Here is a 21,819-nt window from a genome sequence, read left to right as displayed (position 1 = left end):
ATTCTTTGGGGATTTGACAAGGGAACTTCATGTGGTAGATTTATTGGGATTTACCCGATCAGCCCTCCAGGTGGTGATGAGGCCAGAAGGAGGCAGGGGTGATGTGAATGGGTAATTGCCCAGTGAAAATGTTGTACTCCATGTGAATTTTAAGGTAATAATGTCTACCTTCCTAATGGAAACTTTTGCAGAGGGAACTGTTAATTATCTCCATACTCATTTGGGATCTAGATGGAGGTGAACAAAAATGTCTTATCCATGTGTTGTGTGTGCAAGTACTTCTGCCCCAGGGAATTGAGGTTGTCCTTAAAGAAAAAAGTGGGGTACAGCATGGGACTGATATGAGTAAAGGCACCTTCACACCTAGGTCCCTTTGGTATTGCTCAGAGGAGTTCAGCAATGTAGAGGAGGAGGGAGAGAAGCATTGGCACAGCTCTACGCCAGACAGAAATGATTAAAAAATGAATCATGGCTTACAATGTGTGAGTTATCACTAGTGGTTCCCTGAAGAAATAGGTTAATAAAGTTGTGGCCTAATTAAATCACAGACCTTGTTTGTCTTCTTGCCCATTTGAGGCTGACATCTTCCAGACTTCCCCATGACACTGGCCCAGAGGCTCGCGTGCCTCGTGCGTGGCGGTGGGAGCAGGTGAGATTCTTTGCACATGCGGTCACCAAAGCATTCCCCTTTTCCACAGGGTGGGGACTTGTACCAATTAGTTTATTGTTTACTAGTTGGGTTTGCAGATTATGCTCGGCGTCAGGAAACATCTGTGTGGTCTCTTCTGAGGCTTCTGGCATTACTCTACCGTCTAGCCTTCGTGCTCGCCAATTATTTTGGCCATCTCGCAGTCTCCCTCTACTGCCAAGTTTGGAGGCTCCTGAAAATAGGTAATTAAATGTGTAACCTGGGGGTGTGAAAAATCTCTGCATCGTAAGGGCTCTGCTTCGCTTCAAACTGCACGAGTCGTTCGTACAGCACGAGGAAGATTAGCTGTGCCGTCAAGGATTATACAAGGTTTGTTTCAGTGCCAGCTACCAGTTATTTGTGTTTGGGGGGGCTCCCAGGGGAGGCAGGCAGGTGGCACTCGCTGCCCTGGCACTGGCAGATCGCTGCCACCCAGCCTGGGCCTGGCACTGGCAGAGACTGGAGCTGGCTCCCAGGGATGTGCTGGAACAGTTGGGTGGCAGAAAGCAAGGAGTTCATCGCTCCTGGCATGGGATGAGGTTCTTTTGCAAGGGAAGACTGGTAAAATACTACTGTGGTACATTGTGAGGTGTCAGTGTACAACAAGGAATATGTATGTATTGCCTCAGATGCACATCCTACTATTCATGGTTTTGTAAGGGTTAAGATATGAATCAGAGCATTTCATGTGTCCCAGTTCACTATACGTTCACCATAAAGTGAGTCTGACCTTTTGAGATTTTATTCTCTTCTTTAGTTTGTAAGCATATTCCCTTTATGCTTTTATCCCGATTTAGAATTTATTTTGAATTAAGCTCATTGACAGTTGTCAGTGAAGGATGTACTTGCTGCTGCCCATGTAAAAAGAGTTTTTGAAACTCAAGCAATTCCCCAAGCCATGTTAATTCAGAAACATTACAGAGTTTGGAGTTGGCTCGTATTTCATTTGCAGTAAAATCACAACTTTTATCTTTCTTCAGGGAAAGAACGTATTTGCCAGTGACTGGACAAGAATAAGGATTTTGGTGATCAATTTTATAGTGCTAAGGCTATGGAATGCAAGAATTAAAGCAGCTACTGATATGATTATTATAGCTTTAACAGTAAACAGATGTGATGTGCATTTCTCACTGAGCTGGGTTTTTTGATTCCTACTCATATGTAAAGAAGTGCTAATGAGAACGTTTTGGGGTAACTTCTCTGGCTTTTCTACTGTTTTCGTTGTATGAGTTGGAGGGCTTGGTTTGGATTTGGACTTTTAAACTTTTTTTTTTTATACAACTCCATTAGATAAGATGTGCTTCGGTAGGTATTTGTTAGGAGCTGCAAGGAGAAGAATGACAACAAATGTGTTGGAGATGGCAATACATCAGTATGTGACATTTGGCACTTCGCATTATTTCATCAAGGAAGGAGTTCTTTTAACTCTAATCATTTGGTTGATGTAAAGAACCTTAAGGATTTTGCCATTAAAGATCTCACTTTAGATACACACCATCTAGATATCTCTTGACTTTTGGACAAACTTGATGTCATATATTCTTCTCCAGTGCATTCCTTGTACAGCCCTACAGCCCTCATTTCTCTGCCAGTCCATTTGACAAAGACATCAACTGCTGGCACGTTCTGACTGAAGAAATCTGGCCTTTCATTGTTAGCCTGTTTTCGTAAACTGCCTAAGGATTTAGCAGCTGAGTAAAGAAATACATTTGGTGTTGGGTCATCTGAGCTTAGTGCTGCAATACAAGCAATAATAATAATAGAAGCAATACAATATGGAAAGGAAGTGTCTTGAGCCTAGAATATTATCACTTAATCAGTGCACTTTGAGTTGCTTATAGATGCTACACCCGTACGCTAAATTTGGAATTTGCTGTGTTTAAGTGTTAATAGCACATAACCCTTTTTTTAAACTTGGTGGTAATTAAATCTCTGTTATTTAGCTATGTTATAAAACTTTATCTTCATACTATTACTGGAAATAAAACCAATTCTAATTTGGTTTGCTAAATTGAGACACAATTGTCTTATGTCTTGAAGGGACATGGCTTCCTTATTGGCCTGGAGTCTTGAGCCCAGACTTAATGTAACAGAACTGCAGTTTGGATTTATTTTTAAAAACAAATTATAAACAGAAATAAAACATTCAGTTGCTTTATTCAGTAAAAATAATTTATAAGGGATACAGATTACAAACTACTAATTTGAAATTTTTTCAGCATTATTCTCCAAATTTGTATTGCAAAGCAGCTGTACCTTCCCCTGCCTCATAGTGTGCGTTGCATCACAGCTCCAGTTAGGTCTTCTATCAGTCCTGCAGCAAGGATTACAGCTGTAACTCCAATATCCTGTAAGGAGAGGTTGCCACACAAATACGGGGGAAGTGGCAGGACTTCCATTTATTATTAAGTGTCTGACAAGGAGAAATAAATTAGTTTCAGAAATGAAATACGAGCCTTTCCAAATCTTATGCCAGGAGAGAAGGTGAGTGTTTCTCCACACTGTAGTAGGACTGGAAACAACTGCCAGGGGAGTGGGTTAAGGAGAATAACGAGGGTCTCCCTTCTTGTGTTGTTCTTCCCTCCTGCTCTCCAGCTGCTTTAAGCCCCTTGCTCTGGATGACTCTTATATTCTTCATTCATAGACAAACATATGAATTTGTCTTTAAGGTAAACACATTCCTGTTTTAAAGGGTGCTGAAATCGCTGCCAGGTACAAGTAAATGATCAAAATGTGCTAACAGCTCCAGGTGTAATTTTTGGCTTATTGATTTTTGTCTTTGGATGGCTACAGTACGTTTAAAAGGAGACAAGGCAGGCAATGGAAAGCAGGGGAATATTCTGCAGTGGCAGGGGCTGGCCGGATGACACAACAGATCTTCTGCTGTACAGTCTGGTCTTCTGCAAGTTGAAATTGAGAGATTTCATTTAATGCAAGTAGCAAGGATACAATGTGCAACTTGAAAATAAAGAAGAAATACAGTATTAGCTATAGATAGTCACTGTTAAGGATTCTCAGAGGCTGTTCGATAGGTGATTGTTCTTCTAACTTTAAATACACAGTAGTACTATTTGAAAATCACTTGTACGGACATGCTATTTCTCCTTGAGTAATAATGATTTACCAGCTTCTCTTTTATCTTTTGGGTGTCCAGGGCAGTAGCATTACCACAAGAAAACTAAATTGTGTTTCTTATATCCTATTTCGTTCTCTTTAGCATCATTTGACAGGTAACAAAATAAACAAGCAAAAAAAGAAATCAGATTTTCAAACTATGAAATAACTATACTTACGAAAAAATATATAAAAAAAGGTTTGAGGTGCACTTCAATATCTTCAGTCACATGTACTTTAAGCAAGGATAAGCAAAATATTAACTAATGTAATATTTATATAAGGGACATCTTGATATTTGCCGTGTAGCAAGGACTTGTGACTGTTTTATGGAGATTTCTAGACCTTGAGATTTACTAATCTTTTTGATTTGTCACTCTGATGGGATGGAAGTGCTCATGAATTTACTCTAAATAGAATTTTCTAATCATCGTTAGGAAAATTAGAAATATATGGCAGATTAACAAACCAGCCATTCATCTGTTGGGTTAAGCGTACTAACATGATCTTAACAAGCCATGTCGTCTTTTAACACATGCAAAGGACCAAATTATCTGCTGAAAGACTGACATTATGTAAATGTAACATTTGCTGGACCTCTAAACCCTGTGATTAAATTACTGTCTAAATTATTCTGCAATATGAATGTCGCCTACAAAAGGAAAGCTGTAGAAGGAATGACTGTGACATCTTCTGGGTTTGCAGTGTTTCCAGAGCGAGTGTTTGAAATGAACAGTTTGTATATATAACTCAAAACCTTAATGAAATAAGAAGAAAGCAAGCGGAGGATGTGAGGTGAGAAAAACTTTACATAGAGGCAGATTTATCCCAGGGCTTCAGCAAGACTTCCTTAGCGGAAGAAGCATGGCTCAATTAAGAGGGGAATTTCAGACACAAATCAAAACTTCTCACTGGAGAGATTTGTTCCCACCTTCCCTTCATGAATACGCTGGGTAGGCAGAGGCAGGTAATCAGCTTTCACTTAAGACGTTGCGAGATACACGGCTGTAAAACAGAGAAAATAAAACCAGAAGAGTGTGCTGAAACGCTGGCGTTGCGAGTAATTACGTCCCTGAAAGGCTGCAAATAAATCGTGTTCCCTGCAAATAGATGTCTCCTCATATACAATAACTGATCAGTTAATGTGTGCCGTATCATTAACTCGTGTAAATTATCTCAGTCATATCTCACTCATTCAAAAAATTAAAATCTAGCAGAATAAATGTGCTTCAGCAAATGAGGAATTGAGTGTTTTATTAATTGGCTGCTCGTGAGCTGCAACAGCAGCTGCAGACAGAGGCACTTTACAAAGGGCAAGAAACTGAGCCTCATGGTACACCTGCAAGGTGAAACGTGTGGCTTTTGTGATGGCATAGCACGTGAGCCCACTGTGATGGAGGGTTAGTGTTCTTGTTCCCCTGAAAATCTGTTTTTTTTGTTTTTTTTTGTTTTTTTTTTTTTAAAAAAAAAAAAACAAAACAAAACAAAAAAAAACAAACAAACAACAACAAAAAAAAAAAAAAAAACAACAACAAAAAAAAAACAGGCTTGTTGCTTCCCTGGTGGCTCCTTGAAGCTGCAGGTAGAAAGCAGCAGAACTGGGATGCTCCAAGGAAAGACATAGTGCCCACCTCCCCGGCAAGTTAGAGGTTTGTCTAACGCTCAGCTTTATTTTATTTTATTTTATTTTTTTGGAGCTTCTACTCCTTTGTGGAGATCTTTTTTCTGTCCCTTCTCTGTGCCTCTGTCCATGGGCAGGGTTTGGGGAGGCTGCGAGAGGACAGGACAGCTCCGCAGCTGTTGGGTTGGATGTTTTCTGCTGCTCCTGCTCCGTTCCTCATTCACCCATTGGTAAACACATAATGAGAGGCAAAAGGAGAAAAATGCATTCATTTACCTAAGGCAAGATGTTACATTACTGGCTTTAGAGTGATTGATTTGAGCTAAAGAAAACTGGCAGAAATGAAGATGCAAAAAGGGCAGCGGCAGGGGGAAAGACAGGTAGAAAAGCAAACCAGCGTCAGGCAGAAATTCCTTTTATGTACTTTCAGGCCTTCCAAATGAACCAAAAAATCCAAATCAGACATTATCCACAATAACTCCTTATAGTTTGTAAGATGCCCTGTCTCATTTGTCCTGCTGGCTACATTTTTATTTTTTCCAGAAAATAGGCACTGTGCGTTTTATTTCACCCAGTAATGCAAACCCCTTTCTAGAGACTTTTGGTCTCTAGATTTCTTTTGTGCATTCAGAAATCCTTATTAGAAAAGTATGACTGGTGCTGGCTCTCAACAGATGGATTTGTAGGGTTCTTTCCACATGACTCTTGTATGTTTTTTGATCAGTTTTTCTTCAAGGTTTGTTGTTACCCCAAGGCTCCAGCTCTCCACCATCCCTTGTGCTATTTTGTAATCGCAGAGCCTTGTTCCAGGCCCTTGGAATCCTTCCCCATTCCCTCATCAGCTCTATGCGACCTCTCCATTCTTTTTATAAATTCTTGTGGTTTTAAGTTGAAATGAGTAGAAAATTAAGTGTGAACTTTTTACCTGCAACGCATGTGTTATCTTTTCTCAGACTGCCAGACAGCAGGGTTTTGCTGAGAGCCGTATTCGTTTGCGTGCTTCGTGTGCCAAAGCCTCGTATAAGAGGAGAATCACTTGTATGTATGTTATTCAAATGCTGAAGAACTCCAGATGTAATTTCCAGATTAGCTGCATGTTTCAACAAGCCAAGTTATTGTGGCACTGTTTTCAGATGAAATAAACCTCTCCCAATCCTACAGACCGCTCATGAAAACTCGCTTCTTCTCCCCGTCCCTCTGTGTGATTTCACTCAGCCAGGCAGAGGATGCAGAGGATTTTGTTCAGGTCATCCTACAGTGAGCCTACCTGTCCCAGCATATTGCTATCTGCCACTTAAATTGAATATGATAGGATTTTTTGCTTAAAAAAAGCTTTGTGTGTGTGTATGATTTTGCTTGTTTGTTTTTTGGTAAAACGCCTGTGGGTGACCTATTGGTTTTTCTTCATTCAAATTCTTCTCGTTATATGGGAAGAAAAGCAGAAAAGTCCTGGGGGAAAACCAAAAACAAACAAACAAACAACTCTCCATAACTGGGAGAAGATTAAGCAGAGAGATGCCCTCGTTTGTGTTATTTCCTCCTTTGAAATGGAAATCTGGCTTTCTGTGCCATCATGCCAAAGGTGTCTCCAAGACTTGCTTCACTGTTGGTTGAAAAGGTTTGCTGCTCCCCACTCCCTGATCCAGCTTGGTCAGTGTCCCGTAAAAGCATCTGAAAATGGTGCCCCAAGCACTTCTGTTTGTGGTTAAAAATTTGAGAGGAAAAAAGACAAGGAGGAGAATCATTGATACGGTCCTTGTTTTTCCGATTTATTCATGTTTAGGGGGGCTAGAGATGCAGAGGAAAATAGATGAGCTTAAATGTTATGAGAGTGAGGGCCGACCCTTTATTTATATCACTCTGAAATGTATATTGCTCTTAGTTACACCATAATCCATAGTAATTGAGGAGTTTGGTCATTTCTGGCACAAGTTTAAGTAGTTTTTCAATATCTTGCTCCTGAGCTTAAATTACCACAGGTTTACAGTTGTGTAACTATAAACTGAACTTAATCATTAATTTTTCAGCATTAAAAAGAAAAAGTAGGCTAAACTTCAGCTATAGATGAAGTATTTAAAATAATTTCCCAAAGCCCTTCATAAATATGACATTGATTCATTGATATACAGGCCATTAGCAGTTAGTCTCCTCTGTTCATCTATCATTTCAATTATCTCTAGACTTCCCTAGGGTCTTTGACAAATGGGAGACAATTTGCATTTGGTACATTAATGACCTTGGTTGAATTTATGGAGGGGGGGGAGAGAATTATAATTATACTTCAGCATTTGAGGGGAAAAACCCACAAAAATATAGTCAGACAGTTTGTAATTTAATCAGAAGTGGAAGGGTGCTGAGAAAAGGAAGAGCTGGGGAAAAGGAAGAGTTGTCAGTCTCCCACTGCACTGCCCCAACCCTGTTGATTTCTTACTGGAAATACTGTCTTTTTGGTCCCTGCTCTTACAAAGTACAAGAGGGGTTTCAGAAAACGACCCTTTAAAACCTGGGGGGACAAAAAAATAAAGCTTTAACAGAAAAGTAATATTCATCACTTAAATGTCCATGCTTTGATGCACTCACCGCACCAGTTCCCACCTCAGAAAGCTCCCTGGCCAACTTTCAGGATTTTGGGGCAGTGTGTTGCTTTTTAAGCACTGGGGGGTCGTGTATGTAGTGAATCCATCACACATGATGAAAACGCTATCAGTGCTGTCCCAGGAATGTTTCCGGTTGTTAAAAATTTGCCGTTGCCATCAGTAACAGCAGCATAGTTAACAGCAGATACAAGTCTTTGTCTTTTCCTTTGAACATGAAATCTCTGCAGCCTCTCAGACAACATTAGGTGGTAACTGTTGGCAACAGCTACGATGTTAGGAGCGACGTATGTTTCCAGCTAGATTTTCAGAACCATCCATAACATTACACTACATGTACTTTTCTCATATATCACACTTCCCTTTTGTGAGTCAGAATGAATTTGGCTGTCTCTTCCATGCAAAAAAGTAATTAGACTGCTTTGAATGTGAGGAATTTATTTTTTGATTGGAACTGAAGGGTGAAGTTCCAAAATGTGAAATTCCAGATTCACCGATGCTCCTGCTTAGGAGGGAGGCATGCGTAAAGCAAGAAAGGTCTTGGGTTTGAAGAGTGCCAACCCAGTCTGAGGCGAGCGCAGGGCAGGCTGATCTGCCTTGGTTTCTTCTGACGTACGCTGTACAACTGTTATTCCACATGCTGAAGAGCTGTCAGTGTTTGGTTTGAAGAGGCTTGGTTAAATTAGAAGCTCTGAGTGGTCTCTAAGAGTGAACGAAAGATCAAGGTAAACATATCTATTGATTTCTTTCCTCACCCTTCTGCGAACAGGACTAGGACTCCAAATAGTACACGCCTGTGGAATCTCCTATGCTCTGCACACAGATGCTGTGTGAATGTCTTTATTTCCACACAGCCAGTATGCTTTGATTTTTCACCCCTAATAGTTTTTGCCCTTTGTCTGTTTTTAATTTATTGAACATCTATAATATATCTTAAGAATATTAAATTTATTTCTAATAAATATTCTGCTTAAGAGTATTAACTTTAACACTGTGACCTTAGTGCTGCTCGCAAAATATGGTTGGTTATCTTGAAACCAACATCTTTATGGCTGTGTGTTGTGTTATTTAAGATTTTACAACAGTATACCCTTTTTAATGGCCAGGAACATAAAAACATAGCTGCTATTTGCAGAGAGGAGGGTGGAGGAATGGATGTTTTAACGTGCAAAATGATCCCATGAAAAGACCAACTGCTGTAGTCATTTTGAAGTTTTAAATGAATTGCACCATCTCATTGATGCTTTGCTGAAAACATATGTACATTTCTTTTGTATACCCCCTGAAAAAATTGGGTTTGGCTCCCCATCAAAACCAGAAGCCTGACATCTTTGTAGATTTGAAAGGCAAATTTAGTTTGGGTTGGAAACCAGAGTGTGAAATTTGGGTTACACGAAGCTGGTCCTTTCTGACTGTGGTATGAATCCGTTTTAACAATGCAGGATTAGCAGTTTCAGCCCTCTAATTTCTGCCTGTGATCACCTTTGACATCTGACAGTTTAAAAACCTTGAGATCACATTTTTATAACCAGAACTCCCAGGCTGTAAATCTGAGACTGCTACCTCTGCTAACGGCGACTGCTACACGTGGTGAACATATGTGTTTGCAGAAGTAGGAGAGGTCCCAGGTTCAAATGCTGGTGTCAGTCTGAGATAACTTCCAGCCAAATTGTTCGTTCTGCAGAGTGCCTGACTGTGGCATCAAGCAGAGCAGGATTTCTTTGTTTGAGAGGAGACATCTCTGCTGTTCTATGAGGAAAGGCCCCAAGAAATCAGATCTGTTCTCTGCTCATCACTGTTAATTTATCTGGAAAAAGAAATCTTATTTTTCTAGTCCTTTGCTTTGAGTTTTTCACTGGTAACAACTGCACACAAGCTAATGGTTCAGACATCTTTTTTTCAAGCTTGCTATAACTCCATATCCAACTTAAGTGTCCTGCTTGAATTCACTAGCAGGGATTCCCTCCTAGACAAAGGATGCTTACCTCTCTGCTGGTTTTGGATCTTTCTGAAATATTTAGCTCCCGTTTAGCATGAAATGAAGCAGCTGCATTTGCGAATGCCCAGCGGTGGCCATCCATTGGGGTGCTGCACAGCACTGCTTTTGGCATGGGGCAGGCGGAGGAAAGCCTGCCCCACAGTGACACTAAGCACCAGTTAACAAGCAACCACTGGTGTCAAAAGAGTTAGAGGAATTCAGAAGATAAATTAGGCAATGAAGTCTCTGGGAATAATGACTTCCCTAGGGTTTCTTTACAAATTAAACTGATGAAGATTTAATCATTTGTTGTTTTTCATTTTTTCCATGGGTTCTGTTGCCCTTGACATGTCAGATCAGTTACCAGAACTCACCGTGAGTGAGCGCAGCTAAGGGGCGATGGCATATGTCTGTGCAGACCAAACAAAGAGTTCTCATTTACGTTCATTGTTAAAGGATTGACCTGGTTGTGCAATCATCTTTCAGCCACACAGAGAATAATTACAGAAAAGTTATTTTCTGTAGTAAGAAGAAGTGAGATTACTTGACAACTGTAGCTAGCACAGGATTTTTGACAGGGTAGTGAGTAATTCTGCCCACATAGCTGTTAGGAAGGTCTTCTAGTGAAGAAAAAACAAAAGACAGGAGAGATTATTCAGGAGGAAATAGGAAGAAAGAAATATTTAACTCATTTAAGGCAGCAGCGGAGGCGTGCTGCTTGATCTAATCCCAGGCTGTATCGAGCGATGAGGAGAGTCTGTCCCACCAGTGATTGACATTGACTGGCAAGGATAACTATTAAGAAAAAATAAGAAAACGGGAGTTTCCATTTAAAACTCAAAAATTCATTCCATTTCTAAACCAGAAGCCAGGCACGTGGCATCCTTTCCCCACTAAAAAATCCTTCACAATCATATCAGTATGTAATAGTTTGGGGGGGAAAAAGGGGGGAAAAAATATTATTCATGTGATAAATGAACTAATTTGTGCACTTGCTTAGTCCTGCGGGTAATGATGTTATGAGAAAGAGTAGTTTAGAAGGAAACTACTTGGCTTCTTACAAGAGGGATGCCCTGAAATTTGGGGTCATTAAATTGATATCTTTCTCAGGCTGCACTGCAGCAGTCACCAGCCTGTTTGGCTGGGGAGTGGAAGTGTCTGGACCCGTGGCTTCAGTCCCATTGAAATTCAGCAGCACCTCCACATTGGGCCTGATGGTCCAGTTGGCAGGGTTTTATCATTCGTTAAGAGACAAATACTGTTTAAGGACAAGCATTTGGATGACACTTTTTCCTGTCCATGTCCCCTTCCTTTCACGCACACCGGGGTATGTTGGGCCTGGCACCCACTGGGGCCTGCCCCAAGGTGCCCACATGTGCTGCAGGGGCTCCTCCCCACAAAACACTGCCAAAAGGAGTGGGCTCCTGGGTCTGAGGCATTTATTTTACAGGGTTGGAGGAGAGGAGCCACATGCATGCTTAGATCGATCGGTTCTCTTGCTGAGTAGAGGAAAGAAAAAAAAGAGACAAAGCTGGAATAAACACTTTATGCTTATAATAGTACTTTTCTTTGTTGTCTCTCCTGTCCTGCCCTGGATCAGATAAAATCATGATTTGAGGTTCCTTTACAGAACTTTATTTATTTATTTATTTATTTAATTTTATTTCCCAATAAGCTGCTCTGGTAGGGCCCAGTGCTGCCGTGCACCCTGCCGCATGCCCAGCTCCTCCTCCGGCCTCGCAAACTGGGGCTGCTGCTCTGCATAGATGTCAAAGCCACGGGGTGTCAGGCCTTTTATCATCCCACACGGGCCACCACTGAATTGGTAGGCTCTGACCCATCATTACAGGTTTTACCTGGGAACAAGTGTATTTATTTCTTTCTGAAATTGTTCGTTCACCTTTTAGCCCAGCGAGCCTGAAAAACATCAACAATGTATGGTGCTATCTTTATCTCTGCTTTTGTTATTTATGTGTTGGACTGTTGCAGGGCTCTTCATGGGAGGTGACATTTTAAATCTCTTGAAAATACAGGTTGAGCAGAATGCATCAGACACCTTCTTCGCTTTCCCGTTGTGCTCCTTTGATGCCAGTGCTCTACTTCTCTGAGCTGATGGTTGGTCCTGAAGACGTTGGCATTAGCTAACCCAAGGGTACCCCCAGGTTATTTTCACATATCTACTGGATATCACTCTTCAGCTATCATAGCCCAAGAACCCAAATAATTTTGCATAGCCTTGATTATTTTTTTTTTCATACGGAAGTAACTCAATTTTATGGAGATTTATACCACTTAAGATTAATAAATGTAAATGCTAAGCTTTTAGCAATGACCTAGCATACCTGCTTTTTCTATATGCTTTTACAATTGCACTCTGATGACCCAATTTATAGGCGATCATGGGAAGTGGGGAGAAAGGCAGTAGTTCTGCACATAAATTTTCTTGAGATACAGAAGCAGAAAAGGGAAGCTGAACATTTATTGGGAACAATACTGGCATAGTCCCACCCTGGGTTTGTGACTAAATGGCTGGCCCTTTCTGGTTTTCTTCGCCAGGATACCAGAAGGTAGCAAGCTGCAAGCCTGTCTCAGGTTCAAGGTGCATTTTATGAACTCCCCGTTAGGCTCCAGCACTTGGCTTGGCTGGAGCCAAATGCTTAACTCGTGCTTGCAATTCATGCCAGAATTCAAGTTGATAAGACTCCTGGAGTCTCACTGGTACTCAATGGATATGATTTTTAAAGGGCGTTTACTTGCCTGCAAGATAGGAAAGAGCTTTATATCGTGAAATCAAACCTCCAAAGTTCAGTCTTCTACCCTGTTTGTGTGTGTACACCCACCACTTGTTGGCAAGGGAAGTCAGATATACAGCAAAGAGAAGGCATTTTTAGGGTAGCTGCATTTTCAGACAAAGGCAAAGGCTTTTGAGGATGCCACTGTGGAGCCCTGAGTTCTTTCTAAAAAGGCTCCATTTTGTCGTTTTGTGGCATGAAAAGTCTACGCAGAAAGAAATCCGCCTCAGCAGAGCTCTGTTGTGAGGAAAGCTACATTACAGCAAATGATGCTTTCTTTTATGTTTTGCTCACAACCATCATAGCAGGCAAAGGCAAACACTTGTCTAATTTGATAAAATATCTTTAATTGCAGCAACGGTACTTGAGGTTTGGGCTGGGTGCGTTAGCTCTGTTTGTAATCATAGTTCTAGCCGTGCTCCACAATCATCTCCAATCATGGCCAATTAGCATCCGTTAGTCTGTTGTTGCTTAATTCAGATGTTCTGGGATGCTCAGTTGCATTATTCATACCTTGTCTGTGAAATGTGTTTTAAAAATGAGTACTATTACAGGATTTCGTTGTACTGTGGGAAGGTTTTTTATCCTTTCATTTTAGTTATTCCAGTTGCTATTAAAAGAAAACTGGAACATGATTTAGGTCTTGCAGTTAACTTTTAGGAAGTAGTTGTTCCTGCTATAGATGGTTTTAAAGTGGGATAAAAAAAAAATAAAAATCAAAGCAAGTATTTTTTCACCCAGCACTTTGGTTTTGTAGGTTATTGTTGCAAAACGTCCTTGAAGCTCAGGGGGGAAAAAAAAAAAAAAAAAAAAAAAAGAAAGGAAAAGAGAGACCAGCTGCGTATGTGGTTATGGAGGGTAAGCAGTAAGATTCTGAAAGGACAGTTAAATGCCAAGTTTCAGGATTTAGTCCAGACTTTATATACTCCAAAGAGTAGGAGGAAAGTGTGTGGTGGAGCAGGCCACCTCTGTACCCACAGCACGGCACTGAGCATTTTGTGATATTGCACAGGGGCAACAACAGCTCTAGAGTACTACAGCGGTTCTTACCAGCCTCTTGCTTTTTAAGAGCTTGTTCTTTAACTTGTTATTTAAACTCTGAGCCTGTTTTTTTCTCCCTGCCGAGTTTTACTCTGACTTTAAAGGAGTTATTCTTGATGTGTGCAAGTGCAAATGACTGATGCATCTGGTTTTTGTTTTTAATCTTCAGCCTATGATTTTAATAAGGAAAAATTAGTAGTGGTAAAGGATGTTTAACAAGAGGTTTTGTTTGATTTTGGTTTTGCATCTAGGGTTCATAAAATCAAAATTTTTAATGCTCCAGGGACAAAAGCAAGCAAACCATTGCAGAGATCTACACCCCTGGGGTAGGTGGGCTGCGCACCCCGTCGTTACATTAGACGGCTGATGTTCTCTGTGTAAATGATGTGACATAGGGATCAAGAGGAATGCGTGCAGAGGTAACTTCTTTCTACAAAAGAAAATAATAAAAAGAGGAGGTGATAACTTTTGGAAACAAGGTACAACAGCTGCCAGTGGAGACAATGGCAATGATGGGTGTTCTCTGGGAGCTCACTCGAGAAAAGTCTGTACCAAACTCTCAGAAGTTTGTTCCACTAATCAGATGCTTGTTAATAACAGCTCAGATTTACGATACTTCATAACAGCACAAGAAGAAATATTCATCCTGTTATTGACTTTGTGGAGGAAGAAAACCTAATAAAGCATTAAGAGTGCTTAATCAATACACATGTAGGACTGTGCTTGACTACCAGAATGAGCAGCTTTGTTTTCTATTCAGGCAGATAATTTATGGTTCACACTGAAAATGATGGATGTAATTTATGTTTTCAAGACAATTACTGTTCAAAGAAGACTGTTATATAGGTCTTGCACAAAACGAAGATAAAGGCAAATGCAGTAGCTGGGGCGTGAGCATTGTGCTCACCAGCCTGTCCAGTCTGGCTATTTACATGTAACATTGCTGTGATATATGTGCGTATGTACTCGTGTGAGCTGTGTACTGTCATAGCAGTGATTGGCCTTTAAAGTTCAAATCAACTTTCTCAGGCTTCGGGATTTATTCAGACATATGGTTTTGGTTGCAGACCATCTGGGCCGTAATTTAAAAAAAAACAGCACAGTGTCTAAAACCTTAAGGAACTACCTATTTGTTGGATCTTTGGTACTTTTAAAACTTGAATCAAACCATTTAGAGCTATAAATGAGAAGTTTTCAAGTGCACGTTATAATTTGCAGATGCTCACCTACTATATTTCCTCATGGAAGCAAATAGTAATATGAATGAGAGTATAGCTCTTTGTTCTTGTACCAGGCACGCATCTTTATCAAGGTACGCATATAGGTGCATTTAGGTTGCACATTCAATATATTATATATATATTGAGGATTTGATGATAAGTATTATGAGGGTTTTGTGCAAAAAAAAAATTCAAGTTTGATGCTGCAAGCATTCATGTTATGTTTTCTGAGTTAGAAATTTACACTTCTGAATTGTCATTAAAATCAATAGATGCTGCCAGTGTCTGTTACAGCAGGTAATCAAGCTTCATTCTTAGATAAAGTTGCTTAATATTTAGATTCCTGAGATCTGCCCATCTTCACCCCAGTCTTCAGGAGAAAATCACAACTGGGGTGATGTGCTATTAGTGAACTGCTGTATTCCTCCTAAATAAACATGTTCTGGTTACTTTGACCCCTAATTGAAGCACAGTGTGCTAGCCAAACACTTTTAAACTAATCAAAATAACCTCCCATTTCCGTAGTGGTGGGCTTTGTTTGTGTGGTATTGCAATAACAATGTGAATGATTTTGCAGATTTTATTCCACTCCAGTGATTTATTACAAGCCCATTGAGCTATGACATGCGCTGAAGTCAGCTGCTTATGGTTCAGAGCACAGGTTAGCCCTCGCGAGTGGTCACTGAAATGGCAAGTTTGCATGTGGTTGCATTAAATAAAGTTGTTGCTCATCTGCAACTGATAAATATAGCAACCTTGGGGGGAAAAAAACACTAAATAATGGGCTGCGGCTATGAGATTCTCTTTGTTGACTTAAAAATTAATCTTTACAGTAATACAAATTCCTTAAACTTGTTATACTGGTAAAATCCTTTACCTAAAAATACTATTGCCTCTGGGCTGGTGTGTCCCATAGATCTAAATTGTTGCCAAAAATAGAAGGTGATTCAGTCCATTGTTGGAATTAATTTTTATCCAGTGCTGCATTTATAAAAATTTTGCATTTATTTGTAGGAAATCTAAAATCGTCTAGACTTTCCAGAAATCTTTGTGAAAGATTTTTTCTGGCTTGCTCTGGCTTGCTATCTGATACTTTCAGACAGGAGCATTCAACAAGAATGGAGAAGGCTATTGGGATCTGTCCTTCTCCACCCAGCATATAGCTCCTAGGCATAGTTAATTGAGCAAAGGTGATCCATTTCCTGAAAAACAGACATGCTCTCCTATGCTGAAGATATCAAATATTTGAGGAGGTTTTTGGACAAATGAATGAATTTTTACAATACCTTGTGCTGTGAGTAAGGGATGTAGGCAGATGCCTACAATCTACATTTTTGAATTCTAGTGTATTAAAATGCTGTGATTTTTTTTCCACACACATGACAGGCATCATATACAAAGTTAATATTGAATTAATCTAGATTTTTTTTTCATTTTTATTCTCTAAGACTTCATACGTTTGAAAACATATTGAAAGCATTGAAAACTCACATAAAGTATGTCCCGTGGAGAATGTTTTTGTGTTGCAACATTGGCTCTATAAATAAATGTGAAATATTGCAGTAGAAAGCATCACATTTATTTTTCTGAAGCGCCTACAGCATGTCATTACAGATGGATTGATAGTCTTGATAACATTGAACTTTTGTCAGCCCTAACCTGGCAGACTTGTTACATGTCAGAAATTTTCTGTCATTTTTCTTGCTATCCAAAAGGCAAATATATTTGCAACCTTGAATGACATTGAATATGGAAAGCAGACAGAAATTTATCATTTGACAGAATTGTTTTTGTTGTAGTTGTTTTTTGTTTTGTTTTATTTCTTTACAGTGGCAAATCTGTAATCAGACATTAAAATTCTGCCTACTCTGTGTTTTAGGAATATAGAATGGCTTACAAGGGCCATATGAACCATGTTTTAACAATGTAAATATGTAATAACAAATTTGTTATTATTTCACATTCAGATAACTTATTTTTGTGCTTGTTTGAGGCAACTTCTGACCTTTATTATTGGGACTGTTAAAAACAAGTTGGCATAGTACAAGCAGTGGAGAAGCTCTTGTACAGGAGGTTGTACATTGCAGATGCAGGTGCTTAGAGAGCAAATTTCCTTAACACTAACTTTTGAACTACTATGGTTTGTACCTAATGAGGGTTATGCCTTCAGATATGTGTGCTGTGTTGTAGGGAAAAGGCTATGTCAAAAGCTCATTTTGCTGTCTTACAATACCTATAATTTAGTTTCCGAGTTATGACGATTAGCTTTAAATGACATATTTGTTTTATAGAGGAGTATGGATGAAAACTCAGAATTTCTGCATGCAGTAGAAAAAGCAGTAGATTTCTGGTGTAAGAAACAGCCAAAAAAAAAAAAAAATAAAAGCATAGAATAAAAACAAATTTTAAGGCAGAGATGAGGAAATCCTGGACACAGCATGTGAAAAAGAGATAGATGAAGATAAAGAGTTGTAGAAGCACCAGTTCTTTTACTGGGGCAAAACACATGGGTGGGTCACAGCTTTTTATGCTGAACAAGAAGATTCCTGATTGCTAATATAAATATGTTGCAATCAAAAGGAAAAATGTTCTGTACATTAGTATGCAATAGCACCATAGACTTCTGCGTGTATTATACCCTTGTGAAATCAAGAGGATAATGATTAGCTTCTCAGCTTGAAAGGTTTTCTTTCAGTGTTTTGGTTGAAAATACAGACATTGGTGTTAATAAATTAGGTTGTATATTATAGACCACAGAACTTAGTCAATATTTTATACTAGGAGGTCATGTAGTATTGCAGATGCTAAACATGGTCTAGAAAAATAAAGTAGTTCCTCACATAATTTTGTTTAAAAAAATAAAGAGCAAGAGATTTTATTAGTTTTCAATTCTGCTAGTATAAATAGAAGTTGAAGCTGTGGAGCAGGGTTATTATGCGGCTCATTACTGTTTATTACCACAAGGCATATCAAGATGTGTGCTAGTTAGAGGGAGTAAATCACTTGGAACACGTCTGCTTTGTCTATCTTCTGTACGATGCTCAGCGCTACCGTGCCTTCTTCCTGTGCTTTGAGGAACAGGACTAAAATCTGTTGCTTGTCATATGTTCTCTCAGTCTCTTGCTGAGAAGCGAACAGACGAATGTTTTATTTCGGTACGGGTTGCTTTTGCGTTTCGGGGTGTGTAAGTGTTTCACTTCAGAAAAGTTTCTATCTAAATTGTGTTTCCATGAAATCAAGAGAAAAGCCTTGCTGACTTCGTGTGAGTTAAGATTTGCTTTGTTGTGTAGCTCTGACATAACTGATATATTTTTTTAAATCCAACTTGCCAGTGCTTGTCAGTGTCACTGGGAATAAAGAAAGTTTTACTGTGTCGGTCATTGCACTGAATGTAGAGCTGTAGAGAAATTAGCTGCAGATAAATGAGACTTTTTCAGTGAGATTGTGCCTCTTCAGATATGTGTTAGTAAATGTTGACATTGCATGATGTGCTTTCCTTTAGCTTGTTAATAATCTGAAACCTCCCCCAAAATTTCTTTGAACTCTGGTTTTTAGACAGGATCATAAATGAACTAGTAAAATTAAACTCAAGCTCATCAAAGAACTAACAAACCTTGGTAAATCTTAGTCTTTAGCAGCTAAGGATTGAAGTTGAAAGGCTCTCATCTCTCTTGTATACATGTGAAATTCTTTCTTTTTTGATTTTCTTTTTTTTTTTTTTTTTTTTTGCAGCACTTTGTATTTCTCTTAGACAGAGTCTAATTAGAACTTTTTTAAAAAGCCGTATTTCCCCAGTGCTGATGTAGAGTGCCCCTAATATGAAGTAATTGCTCCAATTTGTATAGTCATGATGATGCTTATCTACTATTGCTTAATCTTCCTCCTCACAGCTCTCTTGCTCTCTAACCTGAATGCAACGTGTGATCCTTACCAATATCGAAGTCCTCGTGGACATGACATCTGTCACCTACATCCTCATGCCAGGTTTTGGGAACCTGGCATGTCCCCCTAGCCCTGGCTTGCCCCTTACCAGTGCACTGTTGTCTGTCACCAAATCAAGAAAAAATGCCCACAACCCATCGCTCTTGTACAGATTCATTGCTGTCCCTCCCTGCCTCTGAATTGCGTGTCTGTGAGACAACATTCACACTTCAGAGAGAGCGATGCAAGCCAGAAAGTAATGCACAAGTATGCTTTCCAGAATACGTGAAATCAATACAGCAAATACCTGCTGGTTTTGCTATATTTACTATCCCACTTGACAAATTTTCTACTTTGGAAATACTTTCATACCATCTGTTGTCTGCGATGCAGCTCAACAGAGCATTACTGGCCCGGAGATTTCTATCACATTTCTTCAGAAATTCTTGGGTAGGATATATGAGTACACAGGTTAAAAAGAAAATGTCTTCAGTATTGATTTTTCTCTGCCATTGACTAGTCATTTACTTGATTATTTATGTGGTTCTTTAATGTTCTTCATTTATAATGTGTAAAGATTTTTTTTTTTTTCCCCATTCAAAATCATGCAAGCAAGCACCAGTTTGAGCAGGTGAATAGGCAAGGAGTGCAGATATTAAGTGCACACATATCCTGAGGAAAGAAGGACCTTAACTATTTTCCAGTGCTACCGTTTTCTAGAGGCTTTTCATCTCTGCCATGGATGCTGGCAGCAACCTAGCACACAAGTGAAGTGGTGGAAATGGCAGTATAAAGATTGTTGTTGCTCTTCTTGAGAAGAATCAGAATCATGGGCTGGTTTGGGTTGGAAGGGACCTCAAAGCCCACCCACTTCCAACATCCTTGGGCACTGCCAAGGATGGTGCAGCCTGTGCCAGGGCCTCACCGCCCTCTGAGTGAAGGATTTATTTCTTGTATCCAATCTAAATCTCCCCTCTTTTAGTTTAAAGCCATTACCCCTTGTTTTATCCCTACATGCCGTGACAGAGTCCCTCCCCAGCTTTCCTGCAGCCCCTTCAGGCACAGGCAGGCCTCTGCGAGTTCTCCACAGAGCCTTCCAGTCTGTAGGCCAAACATCCCCTGCTCCCTCAGCCTGCAGCTGAGGCCGGGTGGACCTTGCAGCTTACCTTGCACAGAAGTGGAGGAGGAAAAATCCCCCCATTGCATCTATCAGTTGCGTGGTGGGGCACAGTGACATAGCTGGGAGCCATTTATGCAGTGGTGGCCTAAAAGGGCCTTAGTTGTGTTTCTCAGTAACTTTTTACTTCTGTAATATCAGGATCATACACAGATATTCTTAAATAAACATGTAATCTGGTCAATGCCCACTTTTTACTGACCGCCTAATGCTTTCCACCCACAGATGTAAATGAGTGCACCACAGAGAACGGTGGCTGCCATGACCAGTGCTGTAATACCATCGGCAGCTACCACTGCAAATGTCCAGCTGGCCAGAAACTGCAGGAAGATGGAAAATCGTGTGGAGGTAATGTTTTGTTCTGTGTCTTTCTGCTATTAAGGAATCAGAGAAGACATTGCAAAGGAAAAGGAAGTGTTAGCTTTTAGCTAGAGCCAGCTGAAGAGTGTATATTCAGAGTTGTCAAGAAAGCCGATCTTCTCATGTCTGGATTATGCGGATGTAACTCTAAGAACACTTCAAAGGGTTGGTTTTTTTTTTTTTTTTTTTTTTTTTTTTCCCTTTTGAAAAATTGTTATCATTTAACCTGGATTGGTTGTGCCATGTTCTGATTATAGAATTTCCATCATCAGTTTAAAAACCTGACGAATGTTTGATAACATTTCGTGTCTCTAAAACAAAATGGTTCTTATCAGAAAATACACATACATTTTTGCATTTCAATCACAATTCCACAGCTAGAGATTAACAGAATAAAAAAGGATTTGAAATCACATGCTACATAAACCCATTTGTCTTCTTCCTAAGGGAAATATAAGTCCAGTTAGTGCATTATGGGGTAAAATTTGTTCCTATGCAAAAGATGCTATGCAAAAGCTTGACTTTGCGTAAAATTAAAACATCACATAAACTTATGTTACAACATTTGGGAAATCTAACCATAATTCATTAGAGTTACATTGGTAACATGGAGTGGATGTAAACAAACCCATAGGATCTGTTGATCTACAGTCACTCCATTTTTAGGTGTAAATGTAACTGAAATTAGGAGTAAAGTAGCCAAGATATCAGAGGCTAGAGCAGATTCTTCTCCTTCATGAACTCTCTGCTAACGCAGGTGATGAATGTTTGCTGCTGTATGATCTTCTGGGGACTGGCTGTGTGCCGGGATTGCGTCCTCAATTGTATTTCATTGCTACAGGAAATGTAGAGTGGAAGTTTTCTGATTCTCTCAAGATGAAAGGTTTTAGGTATGTTTCCACAAACTGTGTTATCATCTCTTCACAAGAAGCCATCTCCTCTGGCTTTTCCTGTTGTACAAACTGTGTTATCATCTCTTCACAAGATGCCATCTCTTCTGGCTTTTCCTGTTGCACAGCGTCACACAAATTCCTTTGTTCCAGGATTTCATTTATCATTGTCCTTCAATGTCTCTCTTCAGATTTATTACAAAGCAATGTATTTCTTAGCTGTGATCGTATTCTTTACCCTAACTTTGTAATTTATTTGGCTGCACTCCTTTTTCTCCACTAGAAGATTGTAGAATTATTTTTCAAGGTAAGCTATCATTTGATATCAAGCTTGACAATGTAAATAAGCTGTAGATGCTTATTTTATTTTGATTGAAGTTTTTCATTATGGTCATCAGTGCTTTCATTTTGGCCTTTTGAGAG

General features: G+C 39.6%; 1 protein-coding gene across 1 annotated transcript in view; it reads left to right on the top strand.

Moving 5' to 3' along the window:
• The window catches only part of LOC309881313 (uncharacterized protein), a 192,302-nt gene that overhangs the window by 85,067 nt on the left and 85,416 nt on the right, over positions 1-21,819 (top strand). Inside the window, exon 5 of the mRNA XM_082767152.1 lies at positions 20,372-20,494. Coding sequence (XP_082623278.1) covers positions 20,372-20,494 — 123 coding nt within the window. The remainder of the gene's footprint in view (positions 1-20,371; positions 20,495-21,819) is intronic.

Source organism: Aythya marila (assembly GCF_965140915.1).
Source record: "Aythya marila genome assembly, chromosome: 9".
Taxonomy (NCBI): domain Eukaryota; kingdom Metazoa; phylum Chordata; class Aves; order Anseriformes; family Anatidae; genus Aythya; species Aythya marila.
The sequence above is the reverse complement of the archived record's forward strand: the minus strand, read 5'-3'. Positions and strand labels throughout refer to the sequence as shown.